Genomic DNA, 26,318 nt, shown 5'->3' with positions numbered 1-26,318 from the left:
TCATCCAGTTCCTCACAATCATTCTCAAGCGGATAATAAATTATTGAGATTTTTACCTGTAATGTGCAACTTTTCTTTGGCCTCATACTTTCATATGGGAAAAGTTAAGGATTTTCAATTTAAAGTGGTGCTGCGGATAGGTAGGGAGCAGCACTGGGGCAGAGGATCAGGCTATATACTACCTATTGTACCCTACCTGCCTCCCCAGCATCAGGAACTGACTGGGGAACTCTGAAGAACATAGCTGGAAGGCAGTGCCAGAACAGACCTGCCTAGAGTATATAAATATCATTGTATTTTAAAATTCAGATATTTTTATTTAAATTTGATTTTTTTGTTTTTAATTGAATATATTCTTTTTAAAAATAAACCTGTTAAAAATTAAATTTGAAACTGACAACCTATGTTAGGCATAAACTTACTATCATCTATTAAAATAATTTAGATTAATAAAAATATGCTGCATAAATGACCCCTCAACAATTTTAATGAGTTATAGAGTGCTGCCTTAAGTATATACAGAATCCAGGGGAAAACAATCTTTAACTCAGGCTTTAAAAACATCACAATGTCATGTATGTATTATCTATATTATTTTCACTCTTTTCGGTAGAACAAATGCTGGCATTTACCTTTTTCCAAATGTAAGTTTCTGTTTTGCAGAAAAACTTTTGGTTTAATTACTTTTGGTGTCAGTTTAGCTAGCACGTGCAGAGAGACTATTTTTCTTCACTTGGCTTAGTAGTTAATTCAGAAACTGATTGGTAGTTGAATAAATAGGAAAGCGTATTTTCTTCCAATTTATGAATAAAAACTACGTGGGAGAGGATGAGAACTAGCATTCTGAAAAGCTTGAAGGACATGGGTCCAGACTTGCAAAGGAATTTAGGCATCTAAACACACAGAAAGGTGATTGGTGGGATTTTCAAAAGTAGCTAAGCATGTTAGCGGCCAAATTCCCATTAAGGCTTCAACTCCCATTGAAATCAACTAACCTGCTTAGTGCCTTGTGGGATTTTCAGAAGTGCCTATCTGCATCTTTAGATGCCTAAATATCTTTGGAAAATCTGGCCCCCGGAAACCAGGAACAATCCGTCAATTCACTAACAATTAATGCTTCCTTTGTTTAATAAATCAGTTGTAAATGTAAAACACATTTTGATAAACTTTCCATTTCTTACATAAAAATACCTTTTAAAATGCTGTTTTCTAAATTTTCAATTGAATTCCAATTTCCATGCAAATGCAGTTTCACACAAATCCCAGGGGAAAAAAAGTAAATAAGAATGTCATTCACCATTTTCTAACATAATAATAAAAAAATCTCTGAATAAATGTATGCTAAGCTATGTAATTGGTTAAATGTGTGTAAATATCGTGTGTCCTCCTAGTTAGCAAAAAGTAGTAAATTTAGTGTAAGGAATATGGTTGCAAATCAAAATGTATTAATGGTTATAACAAACAATGAGAATAAACCAATCTTTAGGAAAACAACTTCAAATGCAAAACAAGATTAAGTTATTTATTTAAATTGATGTTTCTTGCTTGCAGATTTAAATCAATCCACCCTGGATCTGTCTCCTGTTCTCGGCGAAAATAAAACTATTTCTAATGAATAAAATCTGTTGTCCTCTTTAATATTAAAATATCAAACTTCACTTGCCTATAACTGAAATGTGGTAAATGTGCCTTTGAAGTTTGTGATGGTGTATAGCTGCTGGTGTAGCTATGGTGAGCTGAAAAAAAGTGAGATTAAATTTTAAAACTGGAGGATTTGTAACTGCCTCTAGAAAGAGTAGCTGGAGAATGCCCTAAAAAATTCAACTTCGTTAGATTTGGAGACTAAATTTAATCAATGAAGGGATTTTAGTTCTGCTGTACATTTTAGCAGCATTTTAAATTGTTGCAGCATTAACTGCTGATTCCTCTGTAATATTTCCAAGTTTAAGTCAAACAATTAGGGACAAATATTTTTCTTTTTAAGATGATCCTATAACACCCATTTATGGAATTACATCCCAGGTTAAATCTGTTTAGCTTTCTGGGAGAAAAGTTAGCATTTTAATAGCCTCTCAAATTTAACTTTTCCATGTTGCAGTGAGACTCTGGGAAATTTCTACCCATGTGATAATTGTGTAGACTTCATGCAGTACATGGAGTTCTCTAGCTCAGAGTTTCCAGATGGCATATTAAAAATCTGAAATAGAGGTTACATGACTAAAACTCCGAAAAGTTCAAAGCACAATGCTGGAGGTAACTCATTTTTGTGTTTACGCCTCTCCAATGGTTTACTTTCCTTGAAAGCCCTAGGAATGAAACTATTCCTTTCTCTGTATTCTTGTTTTAAATTATAACTAATTCTTTTTTAGGAAGAAGACATACTAAACTACTTCATAGACATCCAAAAGGTGGGAACTGCAGCTGGGAAAAGTATTACTGTCTGACTCCATTGACAAGAACAGGAAAGCTTTAGGTGAGTGCCAGTTGAGAAACTAAAATTTGTTCAACTTCATATACTCATCTCAAACTTCGTTGCCTGAAAGGTTCTGATTTTTTATCAGTAACTTTAAAACAAAACCAGTTCACCTTAATTAACTTTGCAAAAATATAATCCAGGAGGACTACAGCTGTATAACTCATGGAATGGGGTTTTTCTGCACTTACTTGAAAGTTACTATCCAGCCCAGATTAGCAGTGAATAACAATTGTTACCATTGGTGTCTGTCTGGCTTACTTGAAATAAGTTATGGGGTCATTATAGGTCCTGGTGAATGAGTATTGTTTTCATCACCAAAAAAAAAAAAGTACAGTTGCCGCTAATTGGCACACTTTGCAGTTTCATCAGAAGCACCAAGCAATGAATGGTCACATATGGGGAATTATCCTTTCAACACCCACTTTGGGATTGCTTCCCTGGGACGTCAGAGATGAGACATTTGTGGTACAATGCAGAGAAGCTTGTACCATGGCTGAATTTTTTGTGTAGATAGCGAACTTTGGTGTCCATGGCTGTCAAACTTTTTTCATGAGCACTAAACTCAGACCTGAAAATGAGGACATTAACCTGTGGCCTTTTTATTTCCTCAGTTGTAATAGTTTTAAAGGGATGTTTTCTGGTAATGTAGGTCTCGAATGTAAGTTTTTGTGTTCTCTTTAAAAAGAATATTTTAAAAACAACAAAAGGTAATCCAAACACAGCAATACTCTGCTAGTAAGCTAGAGCTGGAAAGTGAAACTGACTATATACAAAAAGTGATGCTGACCAGACTATTTTTATCCAAGTTGTTTGAAATACAAAAAGCAAATGGCATAAATGATAGAAACTATTATGCTTGAATTTTATTTTAATATGTCACATGGTCCTCATAACAAAGGAAAAGACAGCTTTGTGTTTTAGATGGGACACAAAAAATAAGTTGGGTTTTAGAGAATAAATTAAATTTATAGAGATTCACATATAGCTAGTTAATAAAAACATTAACATCTTTTAAAAGGTGAATGGTGTTGTCTCTAATATCATTCCTCCAACTGTAAGATCAAATTTATTTTGGCTTTAATATGCAGACTAAAATTATTTCTCAGGTCTTTAAGACGCCATCAGCATTTTTCGAGTTATCAACTATACCTTTGCTTATATTCCTTTTTGTTTGTACTTGTGGCTTCCTAAGAAAGTTCTGGAATTTGTTTTGTTTATATGATCACTTATGCTGTTTTGTGATTGCATATTCCATGTGGTGAGAACAAACTCATTTGCTATGGAAATATGGTCACTTGCTGTTTTCATTCTGTTTTTATAATGTGGGGGTATGATGGTAAACTTGAACAGGTTTTGTAGTGTTGAGCCAAAGTTGTGCAGGATGGGGGTTGCTCAGAAGTCTTGTGGTATTAAGGATGCAGTTTTGGTCTTGTAATAATAAAGCAGTCAAGACTCATAATTTATTTCTTAAAACTCTAAAATGAAAACCATGTTTCATGTTAAAATTTGACAGTGGCTTAAAACTTGTTAAAAAGTGACCTTTTTTTTAGTTATTGAATGCCAACCCATAACTGGGATTTAGTGCATGCAAATAAAAAAATTTAACACAAACCAGGTAAGCTATGAAAGATAACTGACTGTTATAACTGGGACAGTACATTTGTATTGAAATTGTATATATATTATATCCAAAAATACGTTACTTCTGAACAAGAAAATGACTTGCTCAATTAAATGAAGAATAGCTGAAGTCTGTAACTGTTACATGGTTTTATGGTCAGTTGAGGTCATGCAAAATGACATTGCACAATTGGAGGGGTGTGTGTGTGTGTGTGTGTGTGTGTGTGTGTGTGTGTGTGTGTGTGTGTGTGTGTGTGTATACTTTAAATATCTCATTGTCAAAAAGATCAGAAAAGACGAGCAGTTCGGTTATTGAAGTAATACTTTTCAAACATGTTAATGGAAAGAGCTGTTAAGTTCTGTTGCTGGAATAGTTTCATTCTAAGGTATTCTATATGCAACATTTTAAATGCATGAAATGACTGTACTGCCCCATGTATTCAAACTAAATGCATTTGATGTTTACTTTACAATATTTCTTTTAGTATAATGAGTTCATTAAAAAAAGCTTTGGATGCTAATTCAGAGATCCATAATCTGCTCACTGTCTTTCACATGCAGTTTTATGATAACTGACAAGCTGTAAGTTAATTAGCACAGAACTTACTAATGAGGATGTTAAAAATCCTTACTTTTAAATTAAATTTTATTGATGCACTCTAGACAAAACTGAAGGAAACTCAGTTAGACCTGTAAAATGTTTCAAACATTTCCCCCATGCAGGTGCTCTTTCCAGGTAACAGCAAAACATTATTGTATGAAGTTTGAAAAGTATGACTTTATCTTTAGATATTGGGATAACCCAAAACCAAAGCAATAAAATAAGGTCTGTTAATTAGCGAGGAAGACAGCTTCTTGAATTAATATGTGGTGTTAATTAACAGGAAGTCTGATGTTGTGTTGTAATTACCACCAATATTTTTGACATACTGAGTGACTGAAGGTGAATTATATAGATAGCAATTCAGTAAATACTTCAGATCTTAAGAACATTTTCCTTTGTTTCTGTTCTTTAGAAATATGGATAGACTTCTGCGACTTGGAGGAGGCATGCCTGGGCTGGGACAGGTTAGTGTACAACTTGTCAATATTTTCTTATGTTAATCATAGTTGCTGGAGTATTTTTATAATTACCAAACACTCAACTTTTTAGCACCAAACAACTGACTGAAATTTTATAATAATGTAAATGTATAGAAAGCATTGCTGCGTAGTCTATGAATGAATTTTGATTATGTGAATTGCATTGAAACTGAGTTTGAACTTTCAAAATGTACAGAATTTGCAAGCACACCACATATAAAAATATTGGATTGTTTCAATATTTCATGTGGTGTCTAAACAATGTAGTCCATTGAATGCAGATGTATCTGCAAAATTAAACATTGAATAAAACAGAAATTGAAAAATAAACTAGGTTCAATAAAACTGACTTTGCAGTCTTTGACTTAGTCAATGAGAATACCTTTAAATATCATTCATGTGATGCAGTAAATAAGATTACATAACACCTGAGATACCATGGTGATGGGTTCTCATATGGTTTTGTGGAGGCTATTTGAATTGTTTCTAAAAGACTTAATCACACATGTAAGTAGCATTTACTACATATATGTGGTTCTTAAACTCAGTAATATTACTTTCTTTAGTATTCTTCCTGTTGTTGAGTAGGAGCCTCTCTGGTAGCTTTCCAGTTCCTATCAGAAACTCTTCAACAGATGTGTGGTCTCCTCCATCTTCTCTCATCAGATGATACCACCTGTTGTATTTTTCCAGCTGATTTGCCCAGAGGCCTTAATTTTGTTTGTGTATCTAGCTGCATATGCATCTCTCCTTTATGTTCCTCCCTTCTCTTCAGGGAGGTTAGGACATCTTTGTCCTGGGCGTTTAGCACCCTGGATGCAGTGGAACTAGTTAAGGTTTGCCATGGGAGGGTGGACAGGATGCCTGGAATGGATGGAGAATATATTTGGGGACATGTCAATGGAACTGTTACTATGCAGATACACCAGTCTTCTTCCCAAATAGCATGGGTAAATAAAGCTTTGTGAGTTATGTCATTGTCTCTAGGCCTGCTGGAAGGATTCCTTCTCTCATGACTTCAGTGGAGTTTCCCTGTGCCAAGCCCAGGAATCTCAGCTGGCCATTCCTTCTTAATGGTGGCCATTCCTTCTTAATGACTTTTTTTATGCATTACAAAAGTTAACTCTAGTCTATTTCCCATCCATATTTGGCTCCTCAGTCTTCACAATAACATGTATTTTGAAGTCACCAGTTCATGATATAATTCCTGGGGTAGTTTCAAATCCTTCAGATTCACAGCTTTTTGGCTTTCTATAATGTGTTCTTAAGTGTCCATCTGTAAACAGTAAGGTATACATCATGTTGAAGCACTCAGTGATATGTTTTATCTAACATGTAGAATTACATCCACTTGCTAGGTGGCCCGATCACCTTAATTTTTTTTGTACGTGATCGTTCCATTTTCTCTCTTTCAGCTAAAATTCTCTTCATGCTCCCTTAGTGCCTCTTTGAGCAGTACTCAGTTATTTTTAGTTTCGCTTTCTTAAGCAGTTCTGAGATTTCTCTTGTTCTTCTGTGCTGCCAGTCTGCTTCATGACTCTTCATTTTTCTAACATATGCGTAGTCTAATCACTCAAGCTTTCACTTCTTAGTCCTCTCTGAACTTGATGCACATCAAAGCTGTTTTTCAGATTTACAGTTCTCTCTAGCTTAACTCTAGAATTTCCCAATTTTAATCTGAAGACAAATATAAAATGTAGGAGACAATAAAATGATATTCAAAATAAGCCTTACAAACTGCTCCAGCACCTGGCCTGCAGAGCTGCTGTCCATATTTAGTCTGCTGAAGAAACTTGTGGAAGAGTCAGGGGATTTAAAAAAATAATAAAATTAAAATTATATGTATCTCGCTAAACAACATTGCTGCTATTGCAGGTTTTAGCTTGAGCTGGGTAATATCATGGCTACTATTGCAATTCTTTGGTTTATTAAATCAATAGGATAGACATGCAAAAGAAAGGTCACTTATGCCAGCATGCTCCTAGATAGGACAGTTTGAATTGGAGATGGACAAAGATATCAGTTTTTATCTTGGTTATTTTAGCTGGTAGCAGAGAAGCTCCAGATTGAATCAGATGGTTGTTAAACTGAGAACAAAGGCAGGTATTCCTCAGAAATACTTAATCCTGTTACAAAACTAGTGAGATCACTGCCAGTAATGCTCCTAAATTGGACTCAAAGTTTTGAAACTATTTTACATTCCTCCATCTAATCATTCTGCTACAATTGATTTTTGGTTTTACTTTAAAAGTTAAACCTCAGAGTAAAAAAGCCTATCTAGGTCAGCTACATAAATTTGTTCCTCTGCTAATCTGAGTTTGTGAAGAACTGTGTAAGGAAGAGCAAACTAATAAATTTTCCGAGGGCATTGAATAGCTTGAATAGCTGTAGGTAACTCCCTTCTTAACAGTTCTTTGAGTTTGATTGCTTGGCAGTTGAAATGGGCAACTTGTCCATGACAATAGCCCACTACATTTCATATGTAACAATGGTTCAACTCTTAGTCAACCAAATGGCTACTCAGTTGTTCTTTACCAACCAAGCATTGCTCCATCTTTGGTGTCTCCATCACAAATTTCCCCCTCTTTGACACTACCTCATCTCCTTCAATATTTCCCACTTCTCTCTTTCTCCTTGCCCTGCCACAGATTTCTTCCATAACCTTCAATCCATCAACATCCATAAATGCTGTTCTGCTCTCAGCCCTTTCCTGTCTTCTTTCTATTTTCTCTACTCCACTCTGTACCACATTTGACTTTTGATTCTTTCTCCCATCACAAGGTCCTTTTCTCGAACCCTCAGCATCCTTTTTTTACACTCTTATTCTCCTGCTGCTGAACACTTCTGGTTAAAGTCCCATGACCATGTTCAGCCAAAACTACAAGTTCACTCTTTCCTCCTTTAACTTGGTCATCTTTTTAGTCAAGCAACGCTACTTCTCTTCCCTTATCAAATCCTACACTCAACTCCAGCTGCTTCTTATACCATCTTTGACTTCCTTCTCAAGCCCACCCCTTGCCTGTTTTCTGCTCCTTTTCCATGCATGATCTTGCTGGTTTCTTCAAAGAAAAATCATTAAAATCCAGCATTACCTCCTTTCTCCCCCCATCAGTGACAGTGAGGCTCGCTGCCTGTTGTCCACCTCCAGCCCTTCATGATTAAGTAACCTCCATATTTTAATTCTCTTGCTGCACCGCTCACCTCCTCTTTCACTTTTTTTTTTAACCTCACACTCTCATCAGATTACTTTCCTTATCAGTATAAGCAGGTGTTGGTCTCTTAAACAAACAAATCCAGCACCAAAACAACACTCTTAACCCTACCTTCTGCTTCTACTGTCATTCAGTCTCTCTTTGAATGTGCTGTGTACAACTGCTGTTTGGAGTTCCTTCCCTCCAATTCCATTCTTGACACTTTCCAGACTGGCTTCTGCTTTCATACTGTACTGAAACTGCATTCATTAAAGTCTCTAATGACCTCTTTTTCTGGCCCAATCTCACGATCTGTACTCTATTATCCTTGACCTTTTGGTGGCTTTTGACACCTACTTCTTGAAATTTTGTTTTCCATTGGCTTTTGTGGTTCTGCCCCCTCGTGGTTCTCCTCTGACTTGATTTATTGCTCTTCAGTATCTCATCTGGAGGCTAATCCTCCTCTCTCTCCCTTTCTGTGGGTGTCCCTCAAAGTTTTGTCTTTGTCTCCCTGCTTTTTTCCCTCTACACCCTATCTCTACCTTCCCCTACCTAACTTATTTAGTAACATGTTGCAGTGTCAACCCCTGCCATCATGCTGCCTACATTCCCTCATCAGCTTCTGCTTCAAACATCTCTGGGCTCTCTTCCACATCGCACCTTTTGCAGGGGAAGAACTCCCTGACAAAATTAATACTTTCTTTCAGATTTCTCCTTAAGAATCACCTCTCCTGATCATGGCTAGGCAGGTAACTGCTGTGACTCTTCGTACTCCTTTCCTCTCTATCCTAGTTAAAAACAAGCTACAATATATGTAATTAACAAAATTGTGCCAGTTCTTCACAGTATTTGCTTGTATGTTGTGTCTCCATTCTCTACTGTGTCTATATGACTTTAAATTGTAAACTCTTCAGGGCAGTGATTGTCTCTCTCTTGTGTTTGTACAGAACCCAGCACATTGGGGTCTCAGTCCTGGTTGGGCCTTTGAGTGCCACATAATACAAATTAAATAATCTTGCCAGTTTTGGGTCTTTGTGCAAACAGGAGATCTGGAATAAACATCTCTCCCTATCAGTTAATAATGAATTGATGGTCAACTAAAAATGAGACCAAGGAATAGGATTTCTGTAAATCACTTACGTATTTATATCTCACTTTTGCCCTCACAGGCAAATGATAGGAAAAGAACTACACTGAAGAATTAGTTCAGGTCAATGAAAGTTAGGCTGTGTCTACACTACCATGTATGTTGCTCAGGGGTCTGAAGAAAAAACCCCCGCCGAGTGACATAAGTTACATCGACATAACAGCCAGGATGGACAGCGCTATGTTGGTAGGAGCACTGCTTGTTGGGGGTGGTTTAATTATGTCGATGGGAGAGCTCTCTCCCATCAGCATAGAGCGGCTACATGAGAGATCTTAGTGGCATAGCTACATTGGTACAGCTGGGCTTCTGCAAGCTCTCCAGCATAGACATGGCCTTAGTTTGAATATTAAGGAGATTATTTAGAATTTGAAGAGGGTTCTAACTTTAGATATGATAAAGGGATCTATAACTAGTGTAAAACTAGTAGATGGAATGAATCCTTTTTGGAAGTACTCTTCCAGTCAAAAAAGTAGTATTGGACAGGGTGAGAAGCAAAGCCACCTTTGTGGAGTACACTTATTTCTTTGTTCGGGAGGTGGAAAGATTATGAATTACTTAAAAAAAAAAAAAAAAAAAGTCTGTCCCAACATCTTGTTTTCCTGCTACTCATGTCACTGTCTTCCTTTTTCTATTTCATCGTCTTCCACCTATGCTTATTTTTCACTCTCTGTGGTGCTGGAGAGCTGTGCCTGCAGCACAACTGATTGGTACCCCGCTTCCCTGTTCTGCCTGGTATGTGTGCTTCAGATAAATTAGGAGATTCAGCACATGCTGTTGGCTTTCTTGGGGCAACAAGAGAATCAGTCTCACATGGCAGGCAGGGGTTTGGAGCAGCACCCCTTCTTATTTTGTATACAATTTGCTGAAATATTAGTTGAATTCATTATACCCACACATCATTGTCCTCTATGCCACAGAATGTGTAGTGAAGTTAATTCTGCATATGCATGTTTTAATTAGTCCTATTGATTACTATTCTTCTTATTGTCCCATATAGCGTACAAGAGATGAGTTTACAAGAGCTTTTGTTGGTGCTACCCTCCTTGTGAGGCTTTCAGAATGGTAACAAAGCCAGCTGTGTTTTACCCATGCTGACACATCCTATCCAGTTGTTTTCTGTACTCAGATGTGATCAGAGTAACGTGTACTTCTCTTGTTGTTTCATGTGCTACACTAAACAAAGCTCTGATATTGAGAGCAGTGAGATAATTTTAAAAATATACCTTACTGTTCTTAACCGATCTTCATTACTTTAATGTATTTTTTAATACTTTAGTTTTATTTGACTGTTTAATGTCTTTTTTTATACATATAACTGCTTCACTGCTGTAAACCAAACACTTGTTATTCTGACTGGATGCTTTAAAGTAACCCATTTGACGGAGGGTAGAGAGTAATCCAGTTTTTTGGGGGAGGTGACCTGCATCTTATGTACAGTGTTTGCACCTTGACTTGAAATAAAGAAAATAGAAGTGCAGATAGCTAGTTTATTTGAATAATGGACTTGCCAATTAGCCATCAAGTGCTTCCATCTGTGAAATTGTTGATCAGATGGGTTAGCTGGGATGTTTCCAGATTAGGGCATTGTAAATGGCACTTGAAAACTGTCACTTTGATTATGAGGTTTCATGCATTGCACCGCTTGGTGCTGTGAAACCTTTTTTCTTATATTATCTTTTTTCTTTTTCTTTTTAGAACATAGTGATCTCATTTATGAAATCTATGACACCAGGGGAACTTGGGAGACCCTGCAACTGATCTAAAATTCTGCATAATCTGCTGATCTAGTCAGTGCAAGGATTAAACACAATGTTACTAGTTTTTTATGAGATTTAGAATGTGGGTTAGTGATCTGGCAGACACAGGTGGGTGAGGTCCAGTATCAATCCAATTTGCAAATTAAATGCAAGTTTCCTTTATTCTAATAAATAAGAGCAACTGATTTTTGGTTTTCCTGCCTCTCTAAGTAAATGGCATATTGGCCTTTCTGCATGTATGTAATGGAACGCCTTCTAGGTTTGGTGGTTAATAGCACACTTTGGGGATGCAACACATTTGAGTTAAATGGGTGGAAATCTGCAACTTCATTCAGTACCACTGTCTTTTTAGATTAATGTCCATCTGCTTATTTCTCTTTAGAAGTGACATAGACTAAATCTTGCAGATTTGGTATCCACAGGCACTTAGGCAGCTTCATGTTTCTTGATGAAAGGTCTCCCTGGGCCTATATGCTTCTAATGGCAAAGGTTGTGCTAATTGTGGCCTTCCATTTTTTTTCAAGATGGGTTTTGGACATTCCTGCTAGGGAACATCACATCCACTGCTTCAGTGAATAGGATGGATTGTACTTTAGTTCAAGAGAGCTGTTTGTTACTAATTCATTAATACTTCTAAAGCTCGGATGAAAAAGGTAATAGAAGTATCTTATAAACATTAACTCTCTCTCTCAGTATCCATTATACCTATATTAAAGATGAGAAACTGAGGTGCATGGCTTACATGATTTGTCTGTTGCAGAACCGTCATTGGAACCCATGTCCCTAGATTCCCAGTTTTAACAGAGAGGTTATTTTCCTTCATTGGAGTAGGACTTAGTTTTTTCCATCCCTTTAAATCAGATTGCTTTGGAAATATTCATGATAACCCATTGCAAGAAGTACTGCCAAAGATGCAGCTATCACATTGCTAAATTAGTCTTCTATGCCACTTCTGAAGACTTCAAACAAGAATAAATATCCAGGTTGTATGTACCCAATCCCGCTTCCGATCATTGCTCTCACTCCAGATATGCTAGTGGAGGTGGTTGGGACACATCAGAAGTGCTTGAAGACACAGTCATCTTAATGTCTTCCAATCCTACTTCTTCCTTTTTATATATCCCACACTAATACCTACTGACAAATTGCTTTTGCTTGGAAGTTACACTGAGATGTGGTGCACCTATTTTGTGCCTTTGATGTCCTGTGAGAAGAATCTTTTCATTCGAATCCTTCTTCCACAATGCACTCAGTCACAACAAATAAAATAAAAACATAAAAAGAAAAAAAAAAAAGAATCTTTACTACTATTCCTGCAGGGTCTTCTAGTGCATCCTGTTGTTTCATTCTGTAAACTCTTTGGCGTAGGAATGCTGTATTTTTGTCTGAACTCCCTTTAAATGTGTCACTGCACAGAATATGATTTGGTGCCCAGTATCAATGCCCACAGAGCACTAACTAGCCTCTCCTAAATAAGGTGTGATGCCCAGAATAGGGTAGAAGAAAACCTGGGTTAACCTACTGAAATTTTGCATGGATATAAGTTTATACATACTGAATCCTGTTATCTGCCTTGAGGCTCTCTCTTCCCCATACCCACTGAGGATGTGGCCTCTATCCAAAAAATAATCCCAAAATCCCTTTGTGCAGGGAGGGAGGAGTCTTGAAGGCAGGAATACTGGAACTTTGCAAAATGAACTGCTAGCATGTTAGAAGGTTTGTGTTTTTCTTAAGCAGAACTTTAACTCTGAATTTTCCAGGCTTTTTAGCATTTGGTGGGAGAGGAGTATTGTGTGCTTGTTTTTCTGTGTGAGAATTACAGCATTCTCAAGGGTTCTTTCCACCTCTCTCTAATAGTTACAACCTTAATTCCATCCTAATGAAGTTTTATTATAGTCTGGAAATTTGCTTTACATTCTTGAAAATGAGCAGGAGGCAGTATACGCTGCAAGAGCCGTTGTCTGGCCTTATGTTCCTTACACAGTTCTACTGACTACTTGCGTTTGTGGTTTGAACAAAAGAAGACAACTGGAAATAGCTACATTCAGGTGGTCACTTTATTTTAATACATTTGTTAGCAACATTATAAAATATCTTTAAAGATTATAGACTCCCTTGAAGTAATACTTGTATATATAAAACTAATTCTGCAATATGGATATATTTTTAATGATGGAAAATAAGCTGTTTGCTTGTAATAAAACAGGCTAATTAGGTTTATGGCTGGTCATCTTTAAAATAAATTGTATTGAGATCAAATTTCAAGCTTAACTTTGATCCCATAGGCACAAAGGCATTGCTTAATCAGATTGGACACTTGGATCCCCTAGTGTTTAGTCTATGGTGAGCAGGGCATGAGGCAGTAATTTAAACTGTGATGAAGAATAAAAAGCACAAGAGTAAAATAATTTTTCAGGCCCTTAAACTTCAGTCTTCTAGATCTTGTCTGTATGGCAGTTTCAGGAAATATGAACACCATTTTTTGTAAGATAAAATTTTAACATCTATTCAGAAGAAAAATTCTTGGTCACCAGTTGAACAAACATAATTGAATTTTTAAGGTTTATAGGGAATAGAATCTGACCTTCTTTGTGAATGGGTGATTCAACCAATTCCTTAAAACTGTCTTGTTTAGAAGATGATGATAGAGGCACAGAAGAATTTTTGTGCAAACTCGTCAAAATTGAGAACTTTGGATGGATCAATTAGTACCTAATACCAAATAATTTGCTGGTGATGTGTTTTTCTGTGTTTGGTCATTTTAACCTTTTTTACTTCGGTTATGGAAAAGGTCTGACCTGGCTCTGACTGTGCAGTTACCCCATAAGAGTTATAGACTGTACATCTTGAAAAAATTCTTAAATAATATTATTAAAGCTGCAGTTTTAGACCCATACCGTTTACAAACTTATTGAGTTACTATCCCAGGCCAGTTTAACCACTCATATTGTTCTGAATCATGCCCCAATTTTCCTGACATAATGTTCCTTTTTCCACAATCCTTATGTGTGAGACCAGTGGTGCAAGACACTCTTTTTATTCCTAATAAAGCTAGAGTTGCTATTAATTTGAGATACCTTAGTTTTGCACTAAGGGTATATTTGAATTATTGAGTTTACCTTTTCATGGAGGAGATGGGGAATTGACAAATGTACTGTGAGCCATTGGATTTTCTTGTGCAGTTTTATCTTATCCCAGCTAGTTTTGGGTTCATCACAATACGTGCTTTAAAACACCAGCAGAGGCCTTGATGTTTGCCCAAGATCAGTGCTCCAGTTGGAGGATCAATATACTGGATAAATGACTAACTGCAAACATTATAATTTTCCCTTTTTTGATAGTATGTGGACCAACTAGAGAGACCCTAGTTTGTTTATAAATATGGAACATTTGTTGAAATTTAAGCTATTTTATAACTATAGAATATTTGTTTGGTACAAATATGGACCTAATCTTGCAAATAGTTCTAGACATAGTGCTTACTTGCACAGGTAGTCCTGTAGATTCGTATAGTAGCTGGAAAGCTAAAATAAAATACACTAAGTGTCCACTATGCAGACTGTGGGGGAGGTTCAGCATGAAAATTTTACTTCCTAAAATTTGTTTTCCCTATGTAAATTCCTCTGGTGTTTCCTGTTTTGTTGTTCATCCCATAATTCATCATTCTATGACTTCACTGGTATTAGAGGGCTATTTTGTTAACTTGCTGTACTGCAGGATCTGCATTATATCTATTTTTGTCCTGGTGTATTATGTGAAGAGAACTCGAAGAGAAGCGTTACCCTTTATCGTGGGGACTGAATAAAATACCTGTCTTTAATTCAAGTATATTCTGTTACCTTTTCATATAATGAATATTCTGATTATTTCATAGCAAAAAATGTATCCCTGGGTTCAAGCCCCATTTTTATTTTTCCCGGATATATTTTAATTCTAGGAATTCCTGTGTAAGTGGGATCACACCATTAAAGGAATCTTAGCTTTTTTGGGAATTGATCATCAGAGTAAACTGTGTGTATTAGCAGAACTAAAGGGAATTAACAAAGTGCAACAGACCAATTATATATAGCTTTTGATATTGTCCTAGTCCTATGCACTTTAAGCATGTAACAGTCTATAGTGTGTTACCTTTTACTCACAGTTTCTGAATCTTAGTCAGTTTGATTTACTTTTAGAAAATATAATAGTTCCAAATCATTTAAAATGCTTACTCTTTCAAGAGTCTCTTCAATATGTAAAGCAAAATAATTTTTTCTCCACAGTAGTATGTATTGCATTTGTGTCCTGGTGACTTTTCCTTCCTCTATTATGTACACAGCGACTGTTGTCCAGAGGATTTCTTTTGGAGTGAATGGGAGAGATGCTTTTTTCCACGTTCGGAAGTAACACAAGTTTTAAATTAATCTTGCTCGATTGTCTTTAGGTGTAACAGCTGAAATTATGTACTCAAAGGGTTAAGTCAGCATGAAAGAATTCATTTCCACTTTAATGACCTAGCCTTGCTGGGTTAGGACGATGGGGAACATGCTTCTGACTTGTACTCCTATTGCCAATTAACACCTCCTATAACAGGTGTCCTCAGCTAGTCATTGAAGCAGAGGCAGTAGAAATAGTTTACATGCAGCTTGTTTTTCACACTAGTTGTTTAATACTCACAAAATTAATGCATTAAAAGATTCTCTTTTATGTTGCTGGTTAAGAAATAAACACCATAGCTTTGGATATTTGTATGTTTGCTTATATTTGTCTGACTTTTTTTATATTTTAAATGGTTCCAGTTGTAAAAATTGGAGGTGTTTGGATGTATCTGATGTTATATATCATGTAAAAATGCATTGTTGTTGGATATCACCACAAAAAAATGTATTCTACATCACAATCTTAGCTCGTTGCATCTTTTTTCAGCTGCACCCATTTGGTCAAATCTGGCTTCTTTGTTGAAATGCTTTCTTTGTTGAAACGAGACACATTTAAAATCTATCTTTTATACAGTTACAGTGACTGGAGCAGTATTGATATAGAATTAAACAATAGAAAATGTCTGAAATATTTCTTTCACAGTTCCTATCCATATCAAATCCACTTTTTGGTGTGGGTGTGGGTGTGTGTGTGTGTGTGTGTGTGTGTGTGTGTGTGTGTGTGTGTATATATTAAATAAATGTAAAACAGATAGTACAAGTGAAGGGCAGTGCTCTAAAATGACACTTTGGTTCACATTTAATCAGCAGGTATTTTAATAACATAATAAAATTGGCTAAATTGATACCAGTTCACACTAAGAGAAAGGTGGAGTAATATACCTAAAAGTGTTAACAAATTTGCTAAAAGGCCTGAATAGATAACACTTTGAGGCATTAGTTTTCTTGCTGTTATAATGGCAAATGCCTTTTGTAACACTTAATCAACAAGGGCTGCCCAAGTAAAAGTCACAGCTTCTTCTACTGGATCATATTTTAAATGTGAAAGAAAAATAAACCCTAATTTAGTTTATCCTCACATTTTATTCATGAATCTTTGCTCCTTAGAACACTTTTATTGAAAACTTAATTTTACATCACTTAAATAAGAGACAAATCAAATGCTTGTTCATCATTAAAGTTTATCAATAATCCTGATTTCTCTAAGTGATAGCTTTTATTAAAAATAAAAAGACTGATCATGCTTACGGCCGAGATGATTGTCTTGAAAGCAGGTCAGTTACCTGATTATCGGTTTAGAGGTAGCAGAATCTATTCCCTTCCTCTCCCTCTCCTCCTCCTCCTCCCCCCCCAGATTGATTTTAATGTTACTTCATGCTTGCTGTATGTACTGGTTGCTGAAGAATTTTAAAAACAGAGTTCTCCTTTGACTTGTTATAGTTGTTATATTGTCCTTATTTATAAGAGAACAAATGAAGGAATTTCTAAGATTTGTCTTCTGGTGAGGTCATAATCCCCATTCATTCCCCAGTTTTCCCCCAAAAAATATCCTGTAGGAATAGGGAAAGGCAATATTTCCTATTTCTCCTGTGAAATACAATAAAGAATTTTTAGGGTGGTGGAGGGTACTCTTCTGGTTATCTCTAAACATCAAAATGAAGCAAAAAGGAGCAAAAGCACTTTTTTTTCTTCTTGCTGATTATCTTTAAATTGCAGTGGAGCTGTAAATATCTAAAACTTCAGGTTTGATGCACAATTTAATTTAGTATTGAAGTTCATCAATACAATGCCTCTTCATTTGAGCTGGCAGGCAGTGAAGTTTACAAAGAGTGACATTCGCACCTAATGTAAAGGGTCATGTAAGGCTCTCAGCACTTATTTGGAGCTCACAGAAAGGGTACACAGGCCTCTGGAAGGCTGCAGTGGGAATGGGCCAAAGAAGGGGCCTTGGAATCTGTACTGTTGATCCAGTAGCCCCTACACTGCACACACCAGATGCAATGGACTTGTGAACACTATTCCAGGGCATAGGCTAAAATGGAAGCTTCTTGTGGCTCACACCCTGGCCTCTGAATTGACTTAATTTTCAACATATGGAAACATTAAGCGAATTAGGAAACTAGCATCATAAACCAGTAAAGGCTATTTTTCAAAAGTCAGTGAACTGGAGAGTGCTTGTCCAGAGGATTGCTATCTCATTGGTTTTATTCCAATTTTTTTTAAAAGTGTTCCTTACAGTTACCCATGTCATAAGCCTTTCTCTTATTAATGCAGTAGTTGAGTATGTAGTGATTTCAAAAACAACTAAACAACCCCCAACCACCACATAGGGTAACCAAATGTCCCAATTTTATAAGGACAGTCCTGATATTTGATGCTTTTTCTTATATAAGTGCCTATTACCTCCCACCCCACCCCCTGACCTGATTTCTACCACAACCTCTAGTGGATAAAAGAACTATGTGCAATAAGCAGCATGATTTAAGAATACATTATGCCAGACAAACTGATAGAATTACAAGATTAGTGGATGAAAGAAAAGTAGATGTTACATTTTTGTGCTTTGTTAAAGTATTTGGTACTCTTTATCAATAATTCCTGCTCCCAAAGTTAATTGAGATCACTTTAATCTGAACATTATCAACTGGTTAAAGAACCACATGGCGATTTGTCATGTTAGGGACCACAGGGATCAGTATTAGGTCCCATCTTATTTAACATCTTATTAATGATCTAGAAGAAAGAGTAAACAGCGTATTAATGAAGTTCACAAATGATAGTATGTTTGGGGAGCTGTGAAGTCAAAGAAAGAGTGCAAAGGGACAAACTGGTTAGAAACATGGTTAGAAAGTAACATGAGATTCATTCTAGAGAAAATACAAAGGAAAACATTTTTTTGCAAAATAGAGCAAAACCACAGAACTGGAAAATAGCAATAATGCTGAGTAACATTTAGGGATGGTAGTGGGCAGCAAATTAGACATGAGTTTGCATTGAAATCGATTGTCAAAAAGGCCACTACAGATTTGAGCTACGTAGATGTAGGATTTATATTACAAAGCAAGGATGTAAAAATCCCTCCCTGTATATATGGTTCTGGTGCTACTACGCTTGGAATCTTGCGCTCATTTCTGGCCAACTCTTTTCCAAAAAGATAAGATAAACTAATTGGAGAAATTAGCAGCGAAAATGGATAAGGGGCTTGCAAAATGATTTTTTTTGTTGTGTCCCTTATTCAAGAAAACATCCTTACTCAGAGTAACATTTAAGCATGTATGTAAAGTTAAGCACATGCTGAAGTCCCATTGACTTCAATGGAATTTAAACACATGCTTAAAGTTAAGCATGTGCCTTGTGAAGCAGGACCTTTATGGAGAAAGATTGAATGTTAATGTGCAACTTGGCCAAGCAATGATTATAGGGGGGAGAGGAAATAATATTTTGATTTGTACATGGGATGGCGGATTATTTAGGCTAGTTCTGGGAGAGGGTTCAGATTGGGCAGGTATTGTTGGAACTAGTGGAATGAATTAGAGAGGGGAAATGTAGCTTGAAAATAAATCTTTTGCAGTGATTTATTAAGTTGTTATATAATAAATACCTAGGTCTTGTATAGTGTTTTCATCAGCAGGACTCAGAGTGTTTTACAAAGGTCAATATCATTATCCCCATTTTACAGATAATGAAACTGAGGCAAGGGAGGTGAAGTGATTTGCCCAAGGTTACCCAGTAGACTAGAGACAGAATTAGAAATAGAACCAAGATCCCCTCGTCCAGTGCTCTAACCAGGAGTCATCTGAGTTCTGGGCTTGAACAGCGCCATCATCTTCATGGTTCCTCAAATGATCAAAGTGGAGGAGTGGGGGAGGACTTTTGGGGAAGACAATTAGTTCAGCTTTGGCTATGTCACATTTAAATCAACAGTGAGACATTGAGGTAGAAAATTCAGACAGGCCTGAATTAGTTACAGTGGGACAAGGCAGAAAATTCAAAGTAAATTAGTGAGTCTTTTGTCTAAAAATGATAGTTGAAATTATATGAATGGGTGACCTCACCTAGAGAGATGGGAGCGGAGGGAGAAAAGGAGTTGATTAAGGACAGAGCCTTGTGGGGACCCCCATAGAAAGTGAAAGAGTCAGAAGAATGCCCACTGAAAGATGATGGAATGGCCAGAGAGGTAACAGAAGAAATAGAAGGGAAATTGGAATTGTGAAAGGTAAGGGAAGACAAAATTTAAAAAATGATACTATTGACTATAACCTGTAACAAACTAGAAGGCAAGAGGGAGGGTTCAGAGTTTTAGGTGTATGGCCTCTGTTGGCATAAAGAGTGAATTAGATGTTGGGTAAGTGATGTAGCCACTCTATCATGGCAGCAGCATCCAGAAACCACCACTGAGATGATAAAGAGGGCAGTCCATAACCAGACACCACACTGTTTATTTCTCGAGTTCCCAAAGGCAAGATGGGGAACTCAAGAGGCTCAACTGTAAAAATGTAAGTTAAACTGCCCATGACCACAACATATCCTGTTGTAATGGAGAAGGATCTTTGGGTTCCTTCGGTTGTTCTGATAGGCATGCAAGAGCTGAGCTGAAAAGAGTGGGATACACAAAGCTAAGTTGTGTGTCTCAAGAAATGTACCGTCGATCCAAAATAAAGTCCTGGACCACCTGTCACCACTGTTCCCTAGAAAGGTGGTGTCTGATATACTGCCTGAGAAGCTCAACTATTTCAGAAAAGGGACATATTGACTTTAACTGGTGTTTCTGACCTGACTTTGAGATGAAATTGTGAAATAAGTTGTCTTGGTAGTTGGTTGTGTGCAGTAGTGTGGCTAGGGCCCTACCTTCTTGCTTAATCTCCTGGGGAGCAATGCCAGCCAGGACTGGAAGGCTGGAGTCAAAGGTGGCAAATAGGTATATAGGAGTTTGGGTGCAGGAGTCAGGGAGTGTAGGACTACTGCTGGTTGACCAGAAAGATAGCAGAAGTAAAGAAGAGAAAATGAATTTGTAGTGGAAGAACACCTGGATTTATTATTAGAATGTTCCACAGAAAAATCTTTCAGGTTGTATGATTACCTTATACCATGCCGTGTGTGTGTGTGAGAGAGAGAGAGAGAGAGAGAGAGGCGTACATACACAAATGAAAATAGATACAATACACAACTGTTTTTATACAAACTGAACTTACTAGTAGCTTTAACTCTTGACTTGATCTTCAGATTTTATGCCCCATAAGGTTGGTCAATAAGTCTCACTTGGATCTGAGCTGGGAGCATCCTGTTCCAGATTCTGCTCTCTATAAGGAGTTACTCAGTGGTGTTGTCTAAATCTAGTCTTAAACAATGCTCATCACTGTGACATTGGAGTGCCTTCCAAAATTATAATGTGTACACATACTCTCGTATAATTCTTTTCCCTTCACTCAGCATGGACTGGATTTTTTTCCCTCCCACTGGAATTTTTTCTGGAGTTATTCCAGGTTTACACAGCATTACTAAAGAGTAGAATGTGCTCTGTTGTCTCCTTTTCACTAAGACTACAATACACACACACACACTGACTTAAGAAGTACTCTGACTTGGGTGGGGAAATGGGATAAAATAAGATGTGATTGCCTAGAAAAGCACATCTTGTCCCTCACCTCCCAAGAACAGCATAGCTTTACCTTCAAATAGCCTGCTCTGCTTTTTTCCATTTCAGCAGTACACAATACCTTCCTCAACCAATCATTCACACCTGGGACAATTGTGCTAATTTTTGAATAACAACTCATAAAGCAAAGAGCAAAGTGTTTTGTTCACAGCTTTTTCCACCTAGGGATTGGAGGTCCATTTTATGCTCACTGTACCGGTGTATCTGAAAAGTGCTCCCGTTGCCTTTATCTGCAAGTCTTTTTTAGATGAAAACTGATGAAGCAAAGGGAAATTGCTGTTTGTGTTGGTGCCAGTTAATCATGCTAGCCCAGCAGCATTTACATTCACACCACTGTAAGAAACATATAGTTAATTGGTGAATTGGAGATCTTTTACAGCTGAGGAAGGTTAGCATTGCTGAAAGACTTAAATCTGACTAATGGAAACTCATCTGATTCTTATCTTGTATGTTTTGTAACAGGTTTGCACACAGTACAGTATTTACTAGTTTATTTTATTCGACTGCTTCTGGCTAGATGGATTTTTTTTTAAATTTAGCTAGATATCATAGATAACTTCCACTAAGTTGCAAAATAGGTTTGTGTGCAAAAGTGCTGTATATTTTCATTGTAAACACTGCAACCAATGGATTTACTGTACAGAAATGCATTATCAGGCGCACACAGTTCATAGTCGTACAATTTTGTGCAAAATAAAAGAAATAATTGGAAAATGGCACAATAAATGTGGAGTAAATAGTTAATTTATTCTGTGTTCTAGGGGCCACCTACAGATGCTCCTGCGGTGGATACGGCAGAACAGGTTTATATCTCTTCTCTAGCACTGCTGAAAGTAAGTATTCTATGCTCTTTGCTGTATATTGCGCTTAAGGTACAAAGCGCATCTGTCCAGTATTCCACAAAGTGAAAAAAGATTATGCACTTGTAATGTTGACTACTTGGTTTTTGACCCAATTATTTGTTTAAATATAGTTTTCGATCATAGGATCTTACTTTAAATGTTACAATTATTTTATTGCTACAGTCTTTGTTGTTTGTATGAATCTTAGCACTATTCCAGTGCTTTACATTTTCAAAACACACAACAAGCTGCTAACGAATTAGTAAAATAAAAATAAGAACAGTGGTATTTTGGTAGAGGCAGAACTATCCCAAATTAAACCCTGAATCTCTTGTAAATCATACATATTTTGTCATTGTAACTTTGGTTTCGCTTCTAGATGTTGAAACATGGTCGTGCTGGTGTTCCCATGGAAGTTATGGGTCTGATGCTTGGAGAATTTGTTGATGATTATACTGTCAGAGTGATTGATGTGTTTGCAATGCCACAGTCAGGAACAGTGAGTACTTTTTAGTAGAAACTAAAGTAAATGTTTTCTCTCACATTAAATAACTGTACATCATGTTATGTTTTTCCGTTCCCTCACCCCATCACATATAAGGTATGAGAAATTACTAATATCAATGTATGGATTATGCCCATATTAAATATCTAAAGTCTATGCTTAGATAATGTTTACGTTGAACTCGGTCAGGGGTTTAAGTCAAACCTATGGCTCACACTGAGTCCTTAACTAGGGCTGTTGTGCTATCTATAGGTACTGTACCACAGTGTTTAAAATTAGTAAACTGGTGACTTCAAGACCTTCTATATCCAATTGCAGTACTGAAGAAAGTATTAAGGCCACGTAGCAAACTCTGGAAAGTGAGAGTTTGATGGAAATGATGCCATGCCCTTAACTGTAGTGGCACTGCTGAAGCTGTGAATTTGAATTGCTTCTCTGGGGCAGAATTTGTACTCTAGTGGCATGACTGTTAGATGATATTTCCTTAGTGTGGAAAGGTGATTGGTTTTTCTTGAGGTTAAGAAATTGAATTTTATGAAAAGAGGGCAATGAACTGGGAGCTGGAGTTGGAATTGGAATTGATAGTGGCGCTGTATGTAGCTCAAATGAAATATTGCTCTTAATTAAAGAGGCACAGTTCCTTTAATTGTCATCAAGATTACATATAATTGAAATATTAGAGTTCTTTCTCAATTTATTTTGTCCATTTGTTAGCATGTTGTACATAGTCAGTTCACTGCCTTTGTTGATGGGGTATGCCCTTTCCCAGGCTGTGCAACAGGATATTTATCCTTAACAATGGCAACAGAGCCGAAACTGAACTGGCAGTAAGTAGCAGGAAGAAGTATGCACAAAGAAGAAATGAAGAGGAGGAAAGATAAATGTTCACTCGTATGTTTGGTGGTGGTGCTTACCCAAAAGACCCTTCCTTCTGAACAGAAAACTCCAGCATTTTTTAAAGAAACTATAGGAATAGATTCCTTTTTATATTTAAAGGATGCTCTATTAGAACTTGGATTTATTTGAAAATTAGATAGTTTCCAAAAAATTCAAGTAGACAAACTATAACCAAAACTGTGAAGAGTAATGTCTCCATTAGTAAAGCTATTTAGATCATTTTATGTTAGATTTTTCTTTGAGAACAAGAGTAAGAGATTTTTTGAATGCATATTTCTCTTTTAAAGTACTTTATATGTAAATACACTAATGCTGTCTTTTTTCCCAAATCAGGGTGTAAGTGTAGAGGCAGTAGATCCTGTATTTCAAGCCAAAATGTTGGATATGCTGAAGCAGACAGGAAGGTAACTGTTTCAAAGCAACACCTGAAAGTTAAAGTGGTGCACTGTGTGGTTTTAGGCTGCATGTTTCTTAGACTTTATACAAGACACGTGATCAATGGGGTGTTTAACGGAAATAGTTGACCCAGTATAATGATGACTATTTCATGTTATGCAATATACTTCTCCCCATGGTTTTCAGGAGATAGACTTCAGATCCAGATGAGTGTCATAAACTTCCTTCTCTCATTATCATTATAGTGGGCTTTGGTTGGAATGCCCCTCTACTTAGTATATGGAATTGCTGGAAAATAACTCCATTTACAGGAACTAAAATTTGTACTTTATAAAATAGGAAAGCATTATCACTCTGGGTGTTTTAGTTTTATTTACAGGCCTAGGGTTACATTTTTGTATATTAAAAAAGAAAAAAGGAAAAAATTGATAAAAAGCATCTTCATGTTTAAACAAATTTTTATTTCACTCTGTACCTCTCAACAGTTGTCATCTGCTTGCTCAAATTCTTTTACTGTGGAAAAAACTTCAAAATTAATGTTAGCAAAAGGCTCAGCAGCTGAGCAGAACAGTGCAAATTGCTTTTTGACTGAGTTCCTAGTTCTACTGCTGGTTTAATTGATATTTAATCCTTTCCCGCCGTTTGTTCCTGTTGTCCATGTCTGAAATGGACTTTCTGCCGTGAAAATTCAACTCTTGACTCCAAGGAGTTAAAGAGTAGATATTTACTTGAGCTGAAAGGGTAAAAACTGGTTCAGGGAAGGTGTGGTAACAGGGTGAAAAACTGAAAGCTTGATCTACCACTGCTAATGTTCATCCCTTAATGATAGCACTCCTTTGTCGCACTTATTCATTTCCATGTTTTCACCATACTATGGTGAGTAATTTAAATGTTTCTAATGGTGCTTTTTTCACACCTATGTGTATCTCTTCTCTCATTCTAATTGATATCCCGTTACTTCAGTGTTTCTTTTCATATCATACGTTTTTATTGCTAGGAAATTCTAAATGCCCTCTTTGTTTCAGGCCTGAGATGGTTGTTGGTTGGTATCATAGTCATCCTGGCTTTGGCTGTTGGCTGTCTGGTGTGGATATCAATACTCAGCAAAGCTTTGAAGCTCTGTCGGAAAGAGCTGTAGCTGTGGTGGTGGATCCTATCCAGAGCGTAAAAGGAAAGGTACAGTAGGTTTTTATTTTTTTTAAGCTGCTTATCTGATTTAAAATAAAAACACTATAAAATGCATATTAGTTTTTGAATGTTGAACCTAAATTTAAAAAATCTAACTATTCGTTTAATATTCTCTTTGGATATAAATTAATCAAAAAAAAGTCTACTGAAAGTGTACCATTTTCATTTACTCCAACACTTGCATCAAAAGTCTCTGATCAAGCCTGTAGCCTTAAGCTGTATTATACACTGGAATAATCAGTTCTGACCTAGTCATCTTCTGTTTGCTATTCAAGAACCGTTCAATACTTCTACCACTTGAGCTTTTATTTTTTGTATAAACAGATAATCCAGATCTACAGTGATTTAATATCTCAAATTTTAAAATTTGGACAGATTGTTAAACAGCAAATTGGAATGAGTTCAGCCCCTAACACAAGTAGTAATAGTGCTTTATTTTATAAGCATTGCACATGATAGTTTCTGGTGTTATCTGCATTCCAAATGTTTTAGACAATAAAAACTTCCCTAAAGACTTGGTCTCAGCCATTCAGATTTTTGAGTAAAGATGCAGATGAATGATTAAGTATGTTAAATGATTATGAAAAGATTAACTTGCCAAGCACATTGGGTTATAGTTGTCCTTTGTTGAAATCTCTTTTGTTCTTGTTTAGTTCTCTTTTTTTTATTTCTTTCTAGCCCCATATGCCATTTTCCTATTTCCTGCCTCATGACAGCAGGGAGCAGCTCTATTATCACCTTCACAGAGCTGTCTGCAAATGTGAGAGGCAATTCGATTTTGCTCAACCACAGGGAGAGTGGATTAGAAAAACTACAGAACATACAGAAATTGGCTAGGTGGTTACTGCTTTAAAATACTGCTGAGGTGTTTTGTTTGAGCATGCACTTCCATTGTACTGTAGACCAATTATTTAAAATAAATCATAATATAGATGTATGACATTAATATAATTTTATAAATAGTTTGAAAATATTTGTTTTCTGGATATGAAATACAATAGTTATATAACAAGATTACATTAACGCTACCAACCAGTTCATCTAAGTATTACCGTTATCTCAGAGTGCTCATCTGTTATAAAATTATATGTGAACTCTTTGACATCACATCATTGTAACAGAGCAAAATTGGAGTCTATTCT

The 26,318-nt window shown here is 36.5% G+C and overlaps 1 protein-coding gene across 1 annotated transcript in view; it reads left to right on the top strand.

Annotated features, from left to right (window-relative positions):
• Nucleotides 1-26,318, top strand: part of PSMD14 (proteasome 26S subunit, non-ATPase 14) — a 61,239-nt gene that overhangs the window by 4,094 nt on the left and 30,827 nt on the right. Inside the window, exons 2-7 of the mRNA XM_067549370.1 lie at nucleotides 2,370-2,473; nucleotides 5,113-5,164; nucleotides 22,110-22,181; nucleotides 22,570-22,689; nucleotides 23,926-23,996; nucleotides 25,014-25,164. Of these exons, the coding sequence (XP_067405471.1) occupies nucleotides 5,117-5,164; nucleotides 22,110-22,181; nucleotides 22,570-22,689; nucleotides 23,926-23,996; nucleotides 25,014-25,164 (462 nt within the window). The 5' untranslated portion in view covers nucleotides 2,370-2,473; nucleotides 5,113-5,116. The remainder of the gene's footprint in view (nucleotides 1-2,369; nucleotides 2,474-5,112; nucleotides 5,165-22,109; nucleotides 22,182-22,569; nucleotides 22,690-23,925; nucleotides 23,997-25,013; nucleotides 25,165-26,318) is intronic.

The sequence above is a fragment of the Emydura macquarii genome, unplaced genomic scaffold, assembly GCF_026122565.2.
Source record: "Emydura macquarii macquarii isolate MOO-44397 ecotype Brisbane River unplaced genomic scaffold, CSIRO-AGI_Emac_v2 contig_1253, whole genome shotgun sequence".
NCBI lineage: Eukaryota > Metazoa > Chordata > Testudines > Chelidae > Emydura > Emydura macquarii.
The sequence above is the reverse complement of the archived record's forward strand: the minus strand, read 5'-3'. Positions and strand labels throughout refer to the sequence as shown.